This window comes from Oncorhynchus tshawytscha, linkage group LG17 (assembly GCF_018296145.1).
Source record: "Oncorhynchus tshawytscha isolate Ot180627B linkage group LG17, Otsh_v2.0, whole genome shotgun sequence".
NCBI lineage: Eukaryota > Metazoa > Chordata > Actinopteri > Salmoniformes > Salmonidae > Oncorhynchus > Oncorhynchus tshawytscha.
Window position 1 is genome coordinate 4639306 of NC_056445.1, and position 20858 is coordinate 4660163.

Consider the following 20858-nt stretch of genomic DNA (forward strand, 5'->3'; position numbering starts at 1 on the left):
ACGGTCAGAAGAGGAGAGACAGATTAAGCAAATGACAGTCTAAAAGGTGAAGTGTAACAACATGGGATAGCCTGAATCCAGACTGAGATTTACGACTGTCAATAGGTGGTGAATATTTGATCCTATTATTTCATATGTACAGTGCATTCGGAAAAGTATTCAGACCCCTTGACTTTTTCCACCTCATTCCAACAAGAAGAATTGGGCAATATTTGGTTGATATGTTGATCAATGAGATTACAATCTATTTTCACCCCCTCAAAAGGACAGATAAAAGTTTGTTGAATTTCTGAAGTGTTATCACTATGCTTTCAACCATCTAAAAGCATAACCAAATTCTAATGGAAAATCAACATCAGATGTTTAATTTATTTTATTTTAGCTAGGCAAGTCAGTTTAGAACAAATTCTTATTTACAATGACAGCCTACCCCGGCCAAACCCTCACCTAAACTGGACGAAGCTGGGCCAATTGGTGCGCCACCCTATGGGACTCCCGATCACAGCAGGTTGTGATACAGCCTGCAGTCAGCATGCCAACTGCACACTCCCTCAAAACTTGAGACATCTGTGGCATTGTGTTATAATACAAAACTGCACATTTTAGAGTGGCCAGCACAAGGTGAACCCGTTTAATAATCATGCTGTTTAATCAGCTTCTTGATACGCCACACCTGTCAGGGGGATGGATTATCTTGGCAAAGGAGAAATGCACCCTATCAGGGGTGTACATTTTTTAAAATTTAACCAGGAAAGTCCGTTTAAGAACAAATTCTTATTTTCAATGACAGCCTAGGAACATTGTGTTAACTGCCTTGTTCAGGGGCAAAACAACAGACTTTTAGCTTCTCAGCTCGGAGATTTGATCTTGCAACCTTTCAGTTACTAGTCCAACGATCTAACCACTAGGCTACCTGCCGCATGCACAGAATTTGAGAGAAATAAGCTTTTTGTGTGTATGGAAAATTTCTGCTATCTTTTATTTCAGCTCATGAAACCTGGGACCAACACTACATGTTGAGTTTATATTTTTGTTCAGTGTACGTATGGTGCCTTTGGAAAGTATTCTCGCCTCATTTTGTTGTGCTACAGCCTGAATTCAAAATGAATTAAAGCATTTTTCCCCCTCACCCATCTACAAACAATATCCCATAATGACAGTGAAAACACATTTTTTGTAATGTTTGCAGATGTATTGGAAATTAAATAGAAAAATCTAATTTACATAATTATTCACACCCCTGTCAATACTTTGTAGAAGCCCCATTTGGCAGTGATTAAAGCTGTGAATATTTAGAGGTAAGTCTATAAGAGCTTTCCATACTTGGATTGTGCAACATTTGTCCATTATACTTTTCAAAAGCTCTGTCAAATTGTTTGTTGATCATTGCTAGAAAACTTTCAGGTCTTGCCATAGATTTTCAAGTAGATTTAACTCAAAACTCAGCCACATTCACCGTCTTCTTGGTAAGCAAATCTTGTGTAGATTTGGCCTTGTGTTGTAGGTTATTTTCCTGCGGAAAGGATAATACATCTCAGTTCTGGTGGAAAGCATACTCAACCAGGTTTTCCCTTAGGATTTTGCCTGTGTTTAGCTACATTAAGTAATTTTTTTGTCCTGAAAAACTCCCCAGTCCTTAACGATTACAAGCATACCCATAACATGATGCAGCCACCACTATATGCTTGAAAATATGGAGAGTGGTACTCAGTAATGGGTTGTATTGTATTTGCCCAAACATAATACTTTTCAAGACAAAAAGTTAATTGGCAATTTCTTTTGCCCTATTGCCCTATTTTTTTAGTGCCTTATTGAAAACAGGATGCATGTTTTGGAATATTTATATTTTTTACAGGCTTCCTTCTTCCCACTCCGTCAATTAGGTTAGTATTGAGTAACTACAATGTTGTTGATAAATCCTCAGTTTTTTCCTATCACAGCTATTAAACTCCGTAACTTTTTTAAAGTCAGCATTGGCCTCGTGGTGAAATCCCTGAGCGGTTTCCTTTCTCTCCGGCAACTGAGTTAGGAAGGACGCCTATATCTTTGTAGTGAGTGGGTGTATTGATACACCATCCAAAGTGAAATTAATAACTTCACCATGCTCAAAAGGTTTATTCAATGTCAGTTTTTTTTGTAAAACAATTATTTATTTTTTTACCTCTCCACCAATAGGTGCCCTTCTTTGCGAGGCATTGGAAAACCTCCCTGGTCGATGTGGCTGAATCTGTTTGAAATGCACTGCTCGACTGATGGACCTTACAGATAATTGCCCATGTTAAAACACTATTATTGCACACAATGAGTCCATGCAAGCTTTTTACATTGTTTGTCCTGAAATTATTTAGGCTTGCCATAACAAAGGGATTGAATACTTATTGACTCAAGACATGTCAGCTTTTCATTTGTGATGATTTTTTTTTAAGTTTCTAAAAACAGACATTATGGGGTGGGGTATTGTGTGTAGGCCAGTGACAAAAAAATGAAATTTAATCCATTTTAAATTCAGGCTGTAACACACCATTTTGAAAAAGTAAATGGGTGTGAATACTTTCTGAAAGCACTGTCATGCATAAATCATCAGATAAATGTTTGTGATTTGGAAAATAACATATACTTAGTTTTACCGGCATTAAGTACCAATTTCAGTTCAACAAAAGGCTTTGACAGAGCCTGGTCAGCTGTGGGGGCAATATCATACACCACATCCCTGTATGACACCCTTTGTTATGTCCAGAATTAAGAAATAAGTCATTTGTGATCCACAGAGTCGAAGGCTTTCGACAGGTCAATAAAAAAGGGCTGCACAGTGATTCTTCTTATCCAAACAATTAAGAACATCATTTTAAACCAAAGTAGCCGCCGAGATGGTGCTATGAAATGGTGTGACACCTGACTGGTGTACATTTAGAATACATTTCGTAGTTAAAAAGGATCTAAGTTAAGTATTTACCAAGGATTCTAGAATCTTTACTAGGCAAGAGAGTATGGAAATGGGGAGATAATTATTTAGGTCACACTGGTACCAGAAATAATTGAAAGGTTAAAACAGATGTTTTAAAGATAATACAATCAGAGGAGCAGAAAGCTGCAGCAAGAAAGGATCAAGCAAATCAGCCCCGGTGGATATTTCTACATAAATCTAGCAAAAGGTGTCACAAGTAGGGAGTTGTTGAAATGAAAAGAAATATTCAAAGACTGTTGTCTGACTGTTGTTTAACGGTTTGTGCGGCTGTTGGTGGGACAAGACGTGATGACATACTCTTTCCATCAGCCACCAGCAGCTTGCCGTTTTTGGACCACATGATTACGGCGGCAGGGTTTGCATCTGCGGCCGTACACACGCCTAGCTGAAAGAGACAAAAAACAACATAACAAATCAAACCAAAAGCAGCTCCGTTATTAAGAACTGGTTCCCTAGACACAGATTATTTTGGAGATCTTTTGGAGATTGAGAATGCTTTTTAATCCAGGACAAGGCTACATTTGTGTCCGGGGAACCAGCCCTAAGATACTAAAGTGAAAGTGTACAGTCTATATATGGATGCACAGAGTTCATTGCTGAATCTCTATTCCTGGAGCCCAGTGGTTACTGTATGACGGTCAGAGTAAACAGCATTCAGGGGCATGACTAGAGAAACCGAGAGAACAAAGGAGACGAGTTCCTTTTAAATACTGGTGTCATGTGTCATTTCCTACCACACTGATAAAAGCTGAGTCATTGGTCCAGATAGCCAGATTCTTTCCACGTTATATGGTTGTTATATCAGTCTATAATCTGCATATACCTGTGTAGAACCTGTGTATCTGCCCATTGAAATGTTTGAAGTACTTTGGAACATTTCCTGGTAATCGACCACGGTAGGAATGTTGATTATGACTGTATGCATTTATACAGTGAGCTCCAAAAGTACTGGGACAGTGAATTTTGTTGTTGTTGTCTTGGCTCTGTACTCCAGAACTTTAGATTTTAAATTATACAATGACTATGAGGTGAACAAAATTGTAAAAATGATTTAACCTTTATTTAACTAGGCTAGTCAGTTAAGAACAAAGTCTTACTTACAATAACGGCCTACTCCGGCCAAACCCTAACGATGCTGGCCCAATTGCGCTGCCTTATGGGACTCCGAATCACGGCCGGTTGTAATACAGCCTGGAATCGAACCAGGATCTGTAGTGACACCTCTAGCACTGAGATGCAGTGCCTTAGACAGCTGTGCCACTCATTAAAGTGCAGATTGTCAGCTTTAATTTGAGGATTTTTTCATCTATATCGGGTGAACCGCTTAGAAATTACAGCTCTTAGTGTCTTGGGACAAATTCACTTATGTGTAAAAAAAAGTGAAGTATTTGATCCCATATTGATTGCACGTGTTGGATGCCATGTGTTGGATGCCATGTGTTGGATGCCATTCCTGTTTGTTTTGGTTGTGTTTCAGATTATTTTGTGCCCAATAGAATAGAATGGCAAATAATCTTTTGTGCCATTTTGAAGTCATTTTAATTGTAAATAAGAATATGTTTCGAAACACTTCTACATTAATGTGGATGCTACCATGATTACGGATAATCCTCAATGAATCATGAATAATAATGAGAGAGAAAGTTAGACGCACAAATATCATGCCCAAGACATGCTAACCTCTCACCATTACAATGACAGGGGAGATTAGCATTTTTTTTTTAACTTATGATATATAAAAGGTTTTACTACTTTAATACACATATAACTAGTCCCTTAAAATGGGGGGGACGATGGGAAAAAAGTGCTGTAATTTCTAAACGGTTCATCCGATGTAAGACAATAACTTCAAATGAAAGCTGACAAATCCAAAATGCTGGAGTACAGCCAAATCCAAAACAAATGGTCACTGTCCCAATACTTTTGGAGCTCACTGTATATCTATAATAACAATCCTTATCGTTATCATGACAACATAAGGCTGTGATTACTTTTTTGATCGACTCCCCTACTATTACATTCCATTTTGGAAGAAAGTGGCCTGTCATTTCCTGGAAATGGGATGGGCTGTATACCTGACAGGTACAGCTAGCTCCGGTCTAACCATGAAGGTTCTAAAAGTTCCACCGTGACAGTTGGCACCGGACTGCAGAGGCCTTATTTTAGCAACGCATCCCCAACAAACACTGCCAACCTGGATCGGATGGAGAAAAATGAAAGCGCAAAAAGTCTATCACAGGAAAAGCGTGAGCCTCATCAATAAAGATGTGACACGATTAGGTGATGTGCAGGCAACCGTGTGTGTGTGTGTGTGTGTGCGTGCATCCGCTAGGCAGGGGGATAAAGCTCAAAGTGGGTTGAGGAGTATTTGCAGGCTGTGTGAGCCACAGGCAGTGTAGGTATGTCGGATGATGCATAGTTTCGGGCGTGTGGGGTGGCATGAGGAATCGAACCCCCCTCCAGAGGAGCGAGGCAGAAGGATGGAAGCAGGGGGCCCACTGGGCAGGCCGTCAACAGCAGATAATGGACAAGGCCCTAGGAAATAATCCTGCTACAATACATCATGCCACACCCCCCACCACTGGTGGCAGAGCTGCTGTTCACAACTTCATTCATGTGTCTGTCTGTCCTAAAGAAACCCACACTCACACAAACCAGACACTAACAAATAACAGACATTATACAGGGCAGTGGGGATCTCCATCTTCTGTGACACTTGGATACCATTTTTAGACAGCAATAAGTCAAGGCTGTGAACCCTCACATGGCAGTCATCTTTTGATGACACGCACGCACGCACACAGTAACACCGTATATCAAGTCTGAAACTGGAATGTTTTGGCTTTGAAGTGACTCACTGCTCTCGAAGTAAGCTGTCTGAGAAGGCGCTCCATTCCGTATGCATGTGCATGTTAGAGAGAGCAAGAGAGAATGAGTGTGAAAGCAAGTGAAAGAAAGAGAGCGAGCCCTTTGAACATGACATACCTCAGTGGGCATTTTCTCAAAACAGAGTCCCCCCCACCTTTTCCTCTCCTTGGATACCATCCCTGTCTCTGCTAATACAAACACTGCAAGAAGTGGAACTACAACGAAAAAGAGTCTGGAACCAGTAAGCCTCCGCAACCAAATGGAAACCTCCAACACCACTTAAACCAGACACAAATCTCACAGGCACATGCACATTATAATATTATCTATTATTGTCAGACATAGTAACTAGGCACTACAATTTCATTGCATTCTTATGGCACTCAAGTTTCTTAGACAAAAGGACAATCTCTTTTATTCAGATGTTGCATAGTACAGTACCTATTTCCACATCATTCAAAGTCCTATTTTTACTCTAACTTCTGTAATTAGATTGGCGTATGAACCACGCATGCCTCACCTCATCCCTTTCACGGGTTATCAGTGTAGATGTCTTTCTCGCTCTCCCTCTCTCACACACAGACCTCATCACAAACATGCTCGTCCTAGAATTGCAGGAAGTGTAATTGCTGCCTCACCATTGTGTTCCTGTCTCTGTCATTTCAGGTCACAACTTGTAAACTTGTTTACGTGCTGCTGTGCGGTTTGTTGCTAACGTTTCTTTGCTACCTGCCAACTTTACGGTTTTAACTTTTTAATTATCGTTTTATATGTTTTATTTTTCCCCTCGCTCAACCTTTTTCATTACGGATGCTTTATCTGGACATGGTTCGTCAGGACCTCCAAAGCTAAGTAGTAACATTAACATGATGCCTTCTAATTCGCTCATAGTATACAGGAGAACGATCGCCTTACGGCGAGGATAGTTGTGCTGCAAGCCCAGCTTCAGACGCAATCGTTAGGCAAGGGTAATTTCAGTGTAGGAAAGGATGAAACAGCGTCTGTGCCTCCAGTACAGATTAGTAGTATAAATCCCCTCGCACGGTCCCCGCAGCCGGACAACTTTCTCATGGCTTCTGGAAGGAAATGCTGTAGGAATGCTAAACCTGTGTCGCTCATTCAGCCGACAGAAACTTTCTACCGGTTCTCCCCATTAAGCAATGAGTCGGAGTCAGAGTCCGAGTCTTCTCTGGTCTATCCTCCTCCCGTTACGGGGTCTGAGCCTCCCACCATTAGCTCTGACAAATTGAACACCCTAGTCATTGGTGACTCCATTACCCGCAGTATTAGACTTAAAACGAATCATCCAGCGATCATACACTGTTTGCCAGGGGGCAGGGATACTGACATTAAGGCTAATCTGAAGAGGGTGATGGCTAAAGCTAAAACTGGCAAGTATAGAGTATAGAGATATTGTTATCCACGCCGGCACCAACAATGTTAGGATGAAACAGTCAGAGGTCACCAAGCTCAACATAGCTTCAGCGTGTAAATCAGCTAGAAAGATGTGTCGGCATCGAGTAATTGTCTCTGGCCCCCTCCCAGTTAGGGGGAGTGATGAGCTCTACAGCAGAGTCTCACAACTCAATCGCTGGTTGAAAACTGTTTTCTGCCCCTCCCAAAAGATAGAATTTGTAGATACAGTGCCTTGCGAACGTATTCGGCCCCCTTGAACTTTGCGACCTTTTGCCACATTTCAGGCTTCAAACAAAGATATAAAACTGTATTTTTTTGTGAAGAATCAACAACAAGTGGGACACAATCATGAAGTGGAACGACATTTATTGGATATTTCAAACTTTTTTAACAAATCAAAAACTGAAAAATTGGGCGTGCAAAATTATTCAGCCCCTTTACTTTCAGTGCAGCAAACTCTCTCCAGAAGTTCAGTGAGGATCTCTGAATGATCCAATGTTGACCTAAATGACCAATGATGATAAATACAATCCACCTGTGTGTAATCAAGTCTCCGTATAAATGCACCTGCACTGTGATAGTCTCAGAGGTCCGTTAAAAGCGCAGAGAGCATCATGAAGAACAAGGAACACACCAGGCAGGTCCGAGATACTGTTGTGAAGAAGTTTAAAGCTGGATTTGGATACAAAAATATTTCCCAAGCTTTAAACATCCCAAGGAGCACTGTGCAAGCGATAATATTGAAATGGAAGGAGTATCAGACCACTGCAAATCTACCAAGACCTGGCCGTCCCTCTAAACTTTCAGCTCATACAAGGAGAAGACTGATCAGAGATGCAGCCAAGAGGCCCATGATCACTCTGGATGAACTTCAGAGATCTACAGCTGAGGTGGGAGACTCTGTCCATAGGACAACAATCAGTCGTATATTGCACAAATCTGGCCTTTATGGAAGAGTGGCAAGAAGAAAGCCATTTCTTAAAGATATCCATAAAAATTGTTGTTTAAAGTTTGCCACAAGCCACCTGGGAGACACACCAAACATGTGGAAGAAGGTGCTCTGGTCAGATGAAACCAAAATTGAACTTTTTGGCAACAATGCAAAACGTTATGTTTGGCGTAAAAGCAACACAGCTCATCACCCTGAACACACCATACCCACTGTCAAACATGGTGGTGGCAGCATCATGGTTTGGGCCTGCTTTTCTTCAGCAGGGACAGGGAAGATGGTTAAAATTGATGGGAAGATGGATGGAGCCAAATACAGGACCATTCTGGAAGAAAACCTGATGGAGTCTGCAAAGGACCTGAGACTGGGACGGAGATTTGTCTTCCAACAAGACAATGATCCAAAACATAAAGCAAAATCTACAATGGAATGGTTCAAAAATAAACATATCCAGGTGTTAGAATGGCCAAGTCAAAGTCCAGACCTGAATCCAATCGAGAATCTGTGGAAAGAACTGAAAACTGCTGTTCACAAATGCTCTCCATCCAACCTCACTGAGCTCGAGCTGTTTTGCAAGGAGGAATGGGAAAAAATTTCAGTCTCTCGATGTGCAAAACTGATAGAGACATACCCCAAGCGACTTACAGCTGTAATCGCAGCAAAAGGTGGCGCTACAAAGTATTAACTTAAGGGGGCTGAATAATTTTGCACGCCCAATTTTTCCGTTTTTGATTTGTTAAAAAAGTTTGAAATATCCAATAAATGTCGTTCCACTTCATGATTGTGTCCCACTTGTTGTTGATTCTTCACAAAAAAATACAGTTTTATTTCTTTATGTTTGAAGCCTGAAATGTGGCAAAAGGTCACAAAGTTCAAGGGGGCCGAATACTTTCGCAAGGCACTGTAATTGGCCCTCTTTCTCTTTCCCACAAATAGGACCAAGCCTGGCCTGTTGAGGAGTGACGGACTCCATCCTAGCTGGAGGGGTGCTCTCATCTTATCTATGAACATAGACAGGGTTCTAACTCCCCTAGCTCCACAATGAAATAGGGTGCAGGCCAGGCAGCAGGCTGTTAGCCAGCCTGCCACCTGAGTGGAGTCTGCAACAAGCACAGTCAGTGTAGTCAGCTCAGCTATCCCCATTGAGACTGTGTCTGTGCCTCAATCTAGGTTGGGCAAAACTAAACATGGCGGTGTTTGCCTTAGCAATCTCACTGGAATAAAGACCTCCTCCATTCCTGTCATTATTGAAAGAGATTGTGATATCTCGCATCTGAAAATAGGGCTACGTAATGTTAGATCCCTCACTTCGAAGGCAGTTATAGTCAATGAACTAATCACTGATCATAATCTTGATGTGATTGGCATGACTGAAACATGGCTTAAGCCTGTTGAATTTACTGTGTTACATGAGGCCTCTCCTCTCCTCCTACACCAGGAGAACATATCCCCCGTGCATCCCGCAAAGGCAGTGTTGCTAACATTTATGATAGCAAATTTCAATAATTTCAATTTTTTTAAATGACTGCATTTTCGTCTTTTGAGCTTCTAGTCATGAAATCTATGCATCCTACTCAATCACTTTTTATAGCTACTGTTTACAGGCCTCCTGGGCCATATACAGCGTTCCTCACTGAGTTCCCATCGGACCTTGTAGTCATGGCAGATAATATTCTACTATTTGGTGACTTTAATATTCACATGGAAAAGTCCACAGACCCTCTCCAAAAGGCTTTTGGAGCCATCATCGACTCAGTGGGTTTTGTCCAAAATGTCACAGGACCTACTCATTGCCACAGTCATACTCTGGACCTAGTTTTGTCCCGTGGAATAAATATTGTGGATCTTAATGTTTTTCCTCATAATCCTGGACTATCGACCCCCATTTTATTATGTTTGCAATTGCAACAAATAATCTGCTCAGACCTCAACCAAGGATCATCAAAAGCTATAGCTAAATGCTATAAATTCTCTGACAACCCAAAGATTCCTAGATTCCCTTCCAGACTCCCTCCACCTACCCAAGGACATCGGAGTACAAACATCAGTTAACCACCTAACTGAAGAACTCAATTTAACCTTGCGTAATACCCTTGATGCAGTCGCTTCCTAAAAACAAAAAACATTTGTCATAAGAAACTAGCTCCCTGGTATACAGGAAATACCCGAGCTTTGAAGCTTCCAGAAAATTGGAACAGAAATGGCACCACACCAAACTGGAAGTCTTCCGACTAGCTTGGAAAGACAGTACAGTGCAGTACCGAAGAGCACTCACTGCTGCGCCATCATCCTATTTTTACAACTTATTGAGGAGAATAAGAACAATCCCAAATGTATTATTGACACTGTCGGAAAGCTGACTAAAAAGCAGCATTCCCCAAGAGAGGGAGGCTTTCACTTCAGCAGTGTTAAATTCATGAACTTCTTTGACGAAAAGATCATGATCATTAGAAGTCAAATTACGGACTCCTTTAAATATGCGTATTTCTCCAAAGCTCAGTTGTCCTGAGTCTGCACAATACTGCCAGGACCTAGGATCAAGAGAGACACTCAAGTGTTTTAGTACTATATCTCTTGACATATTGATGAAAATAGTCTTGGCCTCTAAACCTTCAAGCTGCATACTGGACCTTATTCCAACTAAATTATTGAAAGAGCTGCTTCCTGTGTTTGGCCCTCCTATGTTGAATGTAATAAATGTCTCTCTATTCATCGGGTGTGTACCAAACTCACTAAAAGCGTCAGTAATAAAGCCTCTCCTGAAAAAGCCAAACCTTGACCAAGAAAATATAAAAAACTATCCGCCTATATCAAATCTCCCATTCCTCTCCAAAAAATGTTGAAGAAGCTGTTGCGCAACAACTCACTGCCTTCCTGAAGACGATGTATACAAAAACGCTTCAGTCTGGTTTTAGACCCCATCATAGCACTGAGACTGCACTTGGTCTACATGGACAAGTTCTGGCCTGGTTTAGATCTTATCTGTCAGAAAGATAGCATTTTGTCTCTGTGGATGATTTGTGTTCTGACATATCAACTGTAAATTCCGATGTTCCTCAAGGTTCTGTTTTAGGACCACTATTGTTTTCAATATATATTTTATATAATCTTGATGGTTGTACAGTCATCTCAAATAAAACCTTGGCGCTACTCTGGACCCTGATCTCTCTTTTGCCGAACATATCAAGAATATTTCAAGGACAGCTTTTTTCCATCTTCGTAACATTGCAAAAATCTGTCTAAAAATTATGCAGAATAATTCATCCATGCTTTTGTCACTTCTAGATTAGACTACTGCAATGCTCCACTTTCCGGTTACCCGGATAAAGCACTAAATAAATACAGCTGCTAGAATCTTGACTTGAACCAAAAGATTGGATCATATTACTCCAGTGCTAGCCTCCCTACACTGGCTTCCTGTTGAGGGCTGATGTCAAGGTTTTATTGCTAACCTACAAAGCATTACATGGGCTTGCTCCTACCCATCTTTACGATTTGGTCCTGCCGTACACACCTACACGTACGCTACGGTCACAAGACGCAGGCCTCCTTACTGTCCCTAGAATTTCTAAGCAAACAGCTGGAGGCAGGGCTTTCTCCTATAGAGCTCCATTTTTATGGAATGGTCTGCCTACCCATGTGAGACGCAGACTCGGTCTCAACCTTTAAGTCTTTATTGAAGACTCATCTCGTCAGTAGGTCCTATGATTGAGTGTAGTCTGGCCCAGGGGTGTGAAGGTGAACGGAAAGGCACTGGAGCGACGAACCGCCCTTGCTGTCTCTGCCTGGCCAGTTCCTCTTTCTCCACTGAGATTCTCTGCCTCTAACCCTATTACAGGGGCTGAGTCACTGGCTTACTGGTGCTCTTCCATGCCGTCCCTAGAGGGGAGCGTCACTTGAGTGGGTTGAGTCACTGACGTGATCTTCCTGTCTGGGTTGGTGCCCCCCCTCTGGTTTGTGCTGTGGGGGAGGTCTTAGTGTGTCATTCTCTGCCTTGTCTCAGAATAGTAGGTTGGTGGTTAAAGATATTCTTCATGTGGTGTGAGGGCTGTGCCTTGGCGAAGTGGGTGCGGTTATGTCCTGCCTTTGGCCCTGTCCAATGGGTATCATCGGGTGGGGCCACAGTGTCTCCCAACCCCTCCTGTCTAAGCCTCCAGTATTTATGCTGCAATAGTTTGTGTCGGGGACTAGGGTCAGTCTGTTATATCTGGAATATTTCTCATGTCTTATCCGGTGTCCTGTGTGAATTTAAGTATGCTCCCTCTAATTCTCTCTCTATCTCTCTATCTCTCTTCTCTCGGAGGACCTGAGCCCTAGGACCATGCCTCAGGACTATCTGGCCTGATGACTCCTTGCTGTCCCCAGTCCACCTGGTCGTGCTGCTGCTCCAGTTTCAACTGTTCTGACTGCGGCTATGGTACCCTGACCTGTTCACTGGATGTGCTACCTTGTCCCGGACCTGATGTTTTGGACTCTCTCTCTACCGCACCTGCGGTCTCTAACTCTGAATGATCGGCTATGAAAAACCAACTGGCGTGTACTCCTGAGGTGCTGACCTGTTGCACCCTCTACAACCACTGATTATTATTATTATTATTATCTGACCCTGCTGGTCAACTATGAACGTTTGAACATCTTGGCCATGTTCTGTTATAAGCTCCACCCGGCACAGCCAGAGAGGACTGGCCACCCCTCAGAGCCTGGTTCCTCTCTAGGTTTCTTCCTAGGTTCTGGCCTTTCTAGGGAGTTTTTCCTAGCCACCGTGCTTCTACATCTGCATTGCTTGCTGTTTGGGGTTTTAGGCTGGGTTTCTGTACAACACTTTGTGACATCAGCTGATGTAAAAAGGTCTTTATAAATAAATTTGATTGATTGATTGATTGCTCAATGGGTGACATGCCTGGTGAGTATGTAGGCCATGCTAAAAACGGGGCCATTTTCTGTGCATTATCATGCTGAAACATGAGATGATGGCGGCGGATGAATGGCAAGACAGAGGAAGTGGATAGAGTCAAAGTTGCAGGACCATTATCATATTCTGAGAGAGCAACTTGGCATATATAACAAGGCAATTAGAAATGCCAGACGGGCTCATTTTTCTAACTTGATCACTATTAATCTGAATAATTTGAGAGTGCTCTTCTCGACCATTGATGATCTGATGAATCCTACCCCATATTTCAGAGATAAGATAACAAACATTATGCTGGGTATCAGTCAAGCAAGACCTGATGACAAGTTTGATGATATGTGCCCTAGCCTACCACGCAAAGGCGCTATGGATTTATTGTCCCTGGTTGACACAAACATGTTCGGGAAAGTGATATCACATTCACAACTTAAGCCTTCTAACTGCCTTCTCGATCCGATCCCCACCACCTTCTTCAAAACAGTTTTTACATTTCTAAATAAGTGCAAGCTATTGTTAATCATTCTCTGTTCGCAGGCACTTTGCCCACAGCACTAAAAACTGCTAACTTGAAACCCCTTCTGAAGAAAATTCATCTTGATTCTTCAGCTCTTAGCAATTTTCAGCCAATCTCCAACCTTCCATTCTTAAGCAAAATTCTGGAGAAATTGGTTTTCATACAGCAAAATTATTTTTTAAGTGCCAACTGTATTTTTTTTAAATTCCCAATCTGGTTTTCAGGCCCACCACAGCACAGAGACAGCCTTAGTTAAAGTAGTAAATTCTCTTTAAGCCAACACAGATGCCAAACAGCTCTATGTCCTTGTGCTGCATTTGACACGGTTGACCATGATGTCCATCTGGACAGACTGGAGAGGTGGGTTGGTCTAAATTGGTTTAGGACCTATTTAACAGGTTGAGTCTTTTGTCACCTTTGGTGAACATAACTCAGAGAAAATGCATATCACATGTGGCATTCCATAAAGTTTGATTTTGGTTTGGGTACTGTTCAGTTTATATATGTTACCCCTTGGCAGCGTTATCAGAAAGCACAGCATTGATTTTCACTGCTACGCAGATGATACACAACTTTACGTTTCTGTGTCTCCTGAGGATTTTAGCTCCACGGATAAATTATTAGACTGTTTTAGTGATTTAAATACATGGATGGCTCACAACTTCCTCCAGCTAAATCAAGACACGGCCGAGGTACTTATTGTTGGAGCCAAAGCACAGAGAGAGAATCTGGCAGCACATTTTAATTTACGGGCAATAAAGATAACACCAGGTAAAAAACCTAGGTGTTATTTTAGAACTACATTTCAAATCACACATTAGGAATGTGACCAAAATAGCTTTTTAACCACCTGAGAAACATTGCCTAGGTGCGGTCGTTTCTCTCTCAGGCTGACACAGAGAAACTCCTCCATGCTTTTATTACAGCAGGCTTGACTACTATAATGCTCTCCTGTCTGGTCTACTCAAGAAAGCCATTGGTCAACTGCAAAACATACAGAATACTGCAGCAATGGTACTGATCAAGAACAGACGGAGAGCACACATTACAGTTTGTGTAGAAATGTTTTGGTTGTGCAAACTTAGTTTCATCAGCAAGACGGGTGGCTGGTCTCAGACCATCCCGTAGGTGAAGATGCTGGATGTGGAGGTCCCTGGGCTGGCGTGGTTTCATGTGGTCTGCAGTTGTGAGGCCGGTTGGACGTACTGCCTTATTCAATAAAACAACTTTGGATGCAGCTTATTGTAGAGACATTAACATTAAATTCTCTGGCAACAGCTCTGGTGGACATTCCTGCAGTCAGCATGCCAATTACACGCCCACTCAAAACTTGAGACATCCGTGGCACTGTGTTGTGTGACAAAACTGCACATCTTACAGTGGCCTTTTATTGTCCCAAGCACAAGGTGCACCTGTGTAATGATCATGTTGTTTAATCAGCTTCTGGATATGCCACACCTGTCAGGTGGATTGATTATCTTGGCAAAGGAGAAATCCTCACTAACAGAGATGTAAACAAATTTGTTTACATTTTAGGGAAATAAGCTTTTGTGCGTATGGAACGTTTCTGGGATCTTTTATTTTAGCTCATAAAACATGGGACCAACACTTAACGTTGTGTTGATATTTTTGTTCAGTATTTATAGTTGGTGAGTTGGGGCAAAAGTCTGCTATGTTCTGTGTTAAATGTGTTCTACTTACCGACGTCAGTTTGCCGTTCTCTAGCTCTTTGGCTTTGTCTTTTATCTGTGGTGGCAACGGCTTCTCTGCAAAAACGATAAACAATAAACCCGTGAATAATGTAAATGCTCTACTCAAATGCTCAAATTTAACCAGTAATACTACTACATAGTGTAATGAGTGGATGACGTAGGCTGGACTTATGGTTGGTTGGCAACATGGCAACAAGTTGCATAGAATTAGTACTATTTTCTCTATGGAAATAAATCCATCTATACACTCTCATCCTGCCTTCATGGTGGTGTCTGACAACCCCATGAAACCAGGCCTGAAGGTTCCCTTGAAAAAGGTAATGTCCCTAACTCTGTAATGCTCCCCTGTGATTCACTGAGACACACACATAAGACAATGTTTCGATCAGGATCATATATTTGGTTTTTCTGCCTGCACCTATAGGCTATCCCCGAAGCGGAAGTGACCTCCCAAGGGAGAACAGGTTTGTCTAAGTGAAGCGAAACCTTGTACCTGTGCATCTCCATCAAAAAGTTTGTAACTTTTCTAGACTTTGAATATGTCATCTAGTGCCTAGGGAGACATGTTTTTACATTAAGTGTCATCACAGCTTCCACTTTAGGTCTGAGATTAAATGTTGATTTCAATCCACCCACTATTTTGAATCTTTTCAAAGGCTTCTCAAGCTCGCCACAACAAGGGGAAGCTGTAAGATACATCCTTTTTATTTTGTACCTAATGAACATAACCCAGATGTAGCTACTACTTACTGTGGACCAAGACGTCGACAGGGTGCTCGTCCAGGTTGGAGCCGTACACAACCATGCAGGTGAAGGTCCTCTGGTCCACCAGGGAACCCCCCTGGATCATGAGGCTGGAGTTGGCCGCGATGGTCACTCGGTCCTTGTAGCCGTCCATGGCCTGGATCTGGGCCTTCTCCTTGTGAGCCTGCTTAACCAGGAGGTCTCCGGAGGTGCCGTCATCCATCTTCTGATTTGAGCAAAGCCACAGAGGACCGTCACGTTAAGTTGCACAGTCAGACTTCAGCAATTCATCAGACACTTTCATCTTGAGCCAGATTTGTACACAGATTTGTGTTGACCTTGAGTCAAGAGTAGCCTTCACTGTAATTGTTTTAATGTATTTTATGTACAGTACCAGTCAAAAGTTGACACACCTACTCATTCTAGTTTTTTTTTTACGTTTACTATTTTCTACATCGTAGAATAATAGTGAAGACATCAAAGCTATAAAATAACCCATATGGAATCATGTAGTAACCAAAAAGGTGTTAAACACATTAAAAAAATATTTTATATTTGAGATTATTCAAAGTAGCTAGCCTTTGCCTTGATGACAGCTTTGCACACTCTTGGCATTCTCTCAACCAGCTTCATGAGAGTCACATGGAATGCATTTCAATTAACAGGTGTGCCTTGTTAAAAGATCATTTGTGGAATTCCTTGCCTTTTTAATGCGTTTGAGCCAATCAGTTAGGTAGGGGTGGTATACAGAAGATTGCCCTATTTGGTAAAAGACCAAGTCCATATTATGGCAAGAACAGCTCAAATAAGCAAAGAGAAACGACAGTCCATCATTACTTTAAGACATGAAGGTCAGTCAATCTGAAAAATTTCAAGAATTTTTAAAGTTTCTTCAAGTACAGTCTCAAAACCATCAAGCGCTATGATGAAACTGTCTCTCATGAGGACCGCCCCAGGAAAGGAAGACCCAGAGTTACCTCTGCTGCAGAGGATAAGTTCATTAAGAGTTACCATTAAGAGTTACCAGCCTCAGAAATTGCAGCCCAAATAAATGCTTCACAGACAATCAATCAGATTCCAAACGCTCCACCATGGCCAAGACCAAAGAGCTCTCCAAGGATGTCAGGGACAAGATTGTAGACCTACACAAGGCTGGAATGGGCTACAACACCATCGCCAAGCAGCTTGGTGAGAAGGTGACAACAGTTGGTGCGATTATTCGCAAATGGAAGAAACACAAAATAACTTTCAATCTCCCTCGGCCTGGGGCTCCATGAAAGATCTCACCTCGTGGAGTTGCAATGATCATGAGAACGGTGAGGAATCAGCCCAGAACTACACGGGAGGATCAGCTGAGATGGGACCAAAGTCACCAAGAAAACAATTGGTAACACAGTCTGCCGTGAAGGACTGAAATCCTGCAGCCCCCGCAAGGCCCTGCTGCTCAAGAAAGCACATATACATGCCCGTCTGAAGTTTGCCAATGAACATCTGAATGATTCAGAGGACAACTGGGTGAAAGTGTTGTGGACAGATGAGACCAAAATGGAGCTCTTTGGCATCAACTCAACTCGCCGTGTTTGGAGGAGGAGGAATGCTGCCTATGACCCCAAGAACACCATCCCCACCATCAAACATGGAGGTGGAAACATTATGCTTTGGGGGTGTTTTTCAGCTAAGGGGACAGGACAACTTCACCGCATCAAAGGGACAATGGAACAGTCAAATCTTGGGTGAGAACCTCCTTCCCTCAGCCAGGGCATTGAAAATGGGTCGTGGATGGGTATTCCAGCATGACAATGACCCAAAACACACGGCCAAGGCAACAAAGGAGTGGCACAAGAAGAAACACATTAAGGTCCTGGAGTGGCCTAGCTAGTCTCCAGACCTTAATCGCATAGAAAATCTGTGGAGGGAGCTGAAGGTTCGATTTGCCAAATGTCAGCCTCGAAACCTTAATGACTTGATGAAGATCTCCAAAGAGAATATTGGACATAATCCCTCCTGCGATGTGTGCAAACCTGGTGGCCAACTACAAGAAATGTCTGACCTCTGATTGCCAACAAGGGTTTTGCCACCAAGTACTAAGTCATGTTTTGCAGAGGGGTCAAATACTTATTTCCCTCATTAAAATGCAAATCAATGTTTAACATTTTTGACATGCGTTTTTCTGGATTTTGTTGTTGTTATTCTGTCTCTCACTGTTCAAATAAACCTACCATTAAAATTATAGACTGATCATTTCTTTGTCGGTGGGCAAACGAACAAAATCAGCAGGGGATCAAATACTTTTTTCCCTGACTGTAGATGGATATAATTACTTTTAGCATAGACATTGCCATTTAGGTCTTCCAATATTTAAAAGTCAACTGGGTGGGGATTCCTATGGGCTGGAACTGCTCAGACAATGCACTCAGAGAGCATAGGGGCTAGGGGCTTTATTTAATCCGCAAATAAATCTAAAGGCAGAGTGCATTCACGATAAACACTGCATGTCGGCTAAATCGGAAATTATCTTTACATTTCTATCGCGGAATCGGTAACACTTCAAGACCAAGATTTATACCAGGACATTGGTCCCAAAATACAAACCCAGACTCAGTGAGTTGAGACCATGACAAGTTAAATACCAAATTGATGTGGTCTCAAGAGTCCATCGGCCCTTTCTTCAATTGTAAGAAACTCAAGTAGAGTAAACTTGAGTATAATGCAGTACAGCACAGTAAAGTAAAGTAGAGCACAGCATTTTTTTGAGAAAGCATTCTTTTGAGAAAGGTGTTTAAAAATATACTACTAATTAGATCATTATCATTCAATGTAATAATAGATGAACTCAAGATGTTGTATTGAAATTTAAAAAAGAATATTGAAATTAAAAAAAATACTGAATTGCTTCATTCTCAATTATGAATTTTAGGAGTTAGGGTTTGGGACAGCCACTTCTCAATATAAATAGGTGTATAAAAAATTACTTTGGATGAAATTTTTTTCAACAATATGTATGTTATTGCCTTGGATTGTATTACAACATATGAGATTTAACCGTTTTTTAAAAATATTTTTTGGGGGGTTTCAACCACCAAAAACGTGTTCCGTCTCTAGTTGCTGTCTAGACCGCCTCATTAATGATTCATTACGGTTGTCGTCATGTTCTCTTGGATAATAATCATGTGGAAAGTGTGCGTGTTAAATGTGCTGATTTAAAATCAGTTTGTTTGACTTCAGCTTTTGGATGACCTACATCTGTAACTGGAACAGACAATGGGAGACAAATGACAGTAAAAAGACAACTTACATATTTCCATTTAGTGAAGATAAGATCCTCTGGCTTGGCAGCTCCATTATTGCATGGCACTTCGATCGTCTCTCCGTACAAGCCTATCACAGTTACTGTGCTACGAACTGAAAAACAAAAAATTAAAGAATGTTGAAAGTGCAACACAGGATTTTCCACAAAAAATGGCATTGTAATTTCAGAAAATGACCATAATATACATACACTATATATACAAAAGCATGTGGGGACCCCTTCAAAACAGCTGATTCAGCCATTTCAGCCACACTCGTTGCTGACAGGTGTATAACATCGAGCACAAAGCCATGCAATCTCCATAGACAAACATTTGCAATAGAATGGCCTTACTGAAGAGCTCAGTCACTTCCAACGTGGCACTGTCATAGGGATGCCACCTTTCCAAAAATAACATTTGTAAAATTTCTGCCCTGCTAGAGCTACCCCGGTCAACTGTAGGTGCTGTTATTTGTGAAGTGTAAACATCTAGGAGCAACAGCGGCTCAGCCTCGAAGTGGTAAGCCACACAAGCTCACAGAACAGGACCACCACGTAGTGCGTAAAACATTGTCTGTCCTCCGTTGCAACACTCACTACGAAGTTCCAAACTGTCTCTGGAAGCAACGTCAGCATAATAACTGTTTGTAGGGAGCTTAATGAAATGGGTTTCCATGGCCAAGTAGCCACACTCAAGCCTAAGATCACGATGCGCAATGCCAACTGTCAGCTGGGGTGGTGTAAAGCTTGCCTCCATTGGACTCTGGAGCAGTGAAAACACGTTCTTTGGAGTGATGAATTGTGCTTCATCAGCTGGCAGTCTGACGGACGAATCTGGGTTTTGCATAATGGCAATTGTAAAGTTAAGTGGAGGAGGAATAATGGTCTGAGTCTATTTTTCATGGTTCGGGCTAGGCCCCTTACTTCCAGTGAAGGGAAATCTTAACACAATTCTGTGCTTCCAACTTTGTGGCAACAGTGTGGGGAAAGCCCTTTCCTGTTTCAGCAGGACAATGCACCCGTGCACAAAGCGAGGTCCATACAAAAATGGTTTGTTGAGATCGGTGTGGAAGAACTTGACTGGTATGCACAGAGCCCTGACCTCAACCCCATCGGGATGAATTGGAAAGCAGACTGCAAGCTAGGCCTAATCGCCCAAAATCAGTGCCCAACTTTATTAATGCTCGTTGCTGAATGGAAGCAAGTCCCTGCAGCAATGTTCCAACATCTAGAGGAAAGCTTTCCCAGAAGAGTGGAGACTGTTATAGCAGCAAAAGGGTGACCAACTCCATATTAATGTCAATGACTTTGGAATGAGATGTTCGACGAGCAGGTGTCCACATACTTTTGGTCATGTAGCGTATCTGGCACGAATAGTGGAATGATAGTGTTTCACAGTATTACTTACCCACCAGTGTTGTGATTGGCTGTGATATTCGCCTATTGATTTATCCTGCCGGAGCGGCATCTGCTGTCAAACTGGGAAAGC

General features: G+C 42.0%; 1 protein-coding gene across 1 annotated transcript in view; it reads right to left on the reverse strand.

Moving 5' to 3' along the window:
- The window catches only part of alcama (activated leukocyte cell adhesion molecule a), a 75665-nt gene that overhangs the window by 26286 nt on the left and 28521 nt on the right, over positions 1-20858 (reverse strand). The window contains exons 2-5 of the mRNA XM_024376771.2: positions 19376-19482; positions 16087-16306; positions 15326-15390; positions 3263-3350 (exon numbers count right to left, since the gene is read on the reverse strand). Of these exons, the coding sequence (XP_024232539.1) occupies positions 3263-3350; positions 15326-15390; positions 16087-16306; positions 19376-19482 (480 nt within the window). The remainder of the gene's footprint in view (positions 1-3262; positions 3351-15325; positions 15391-16086; positions 16307-19375; positions 19483-20858) is intronic.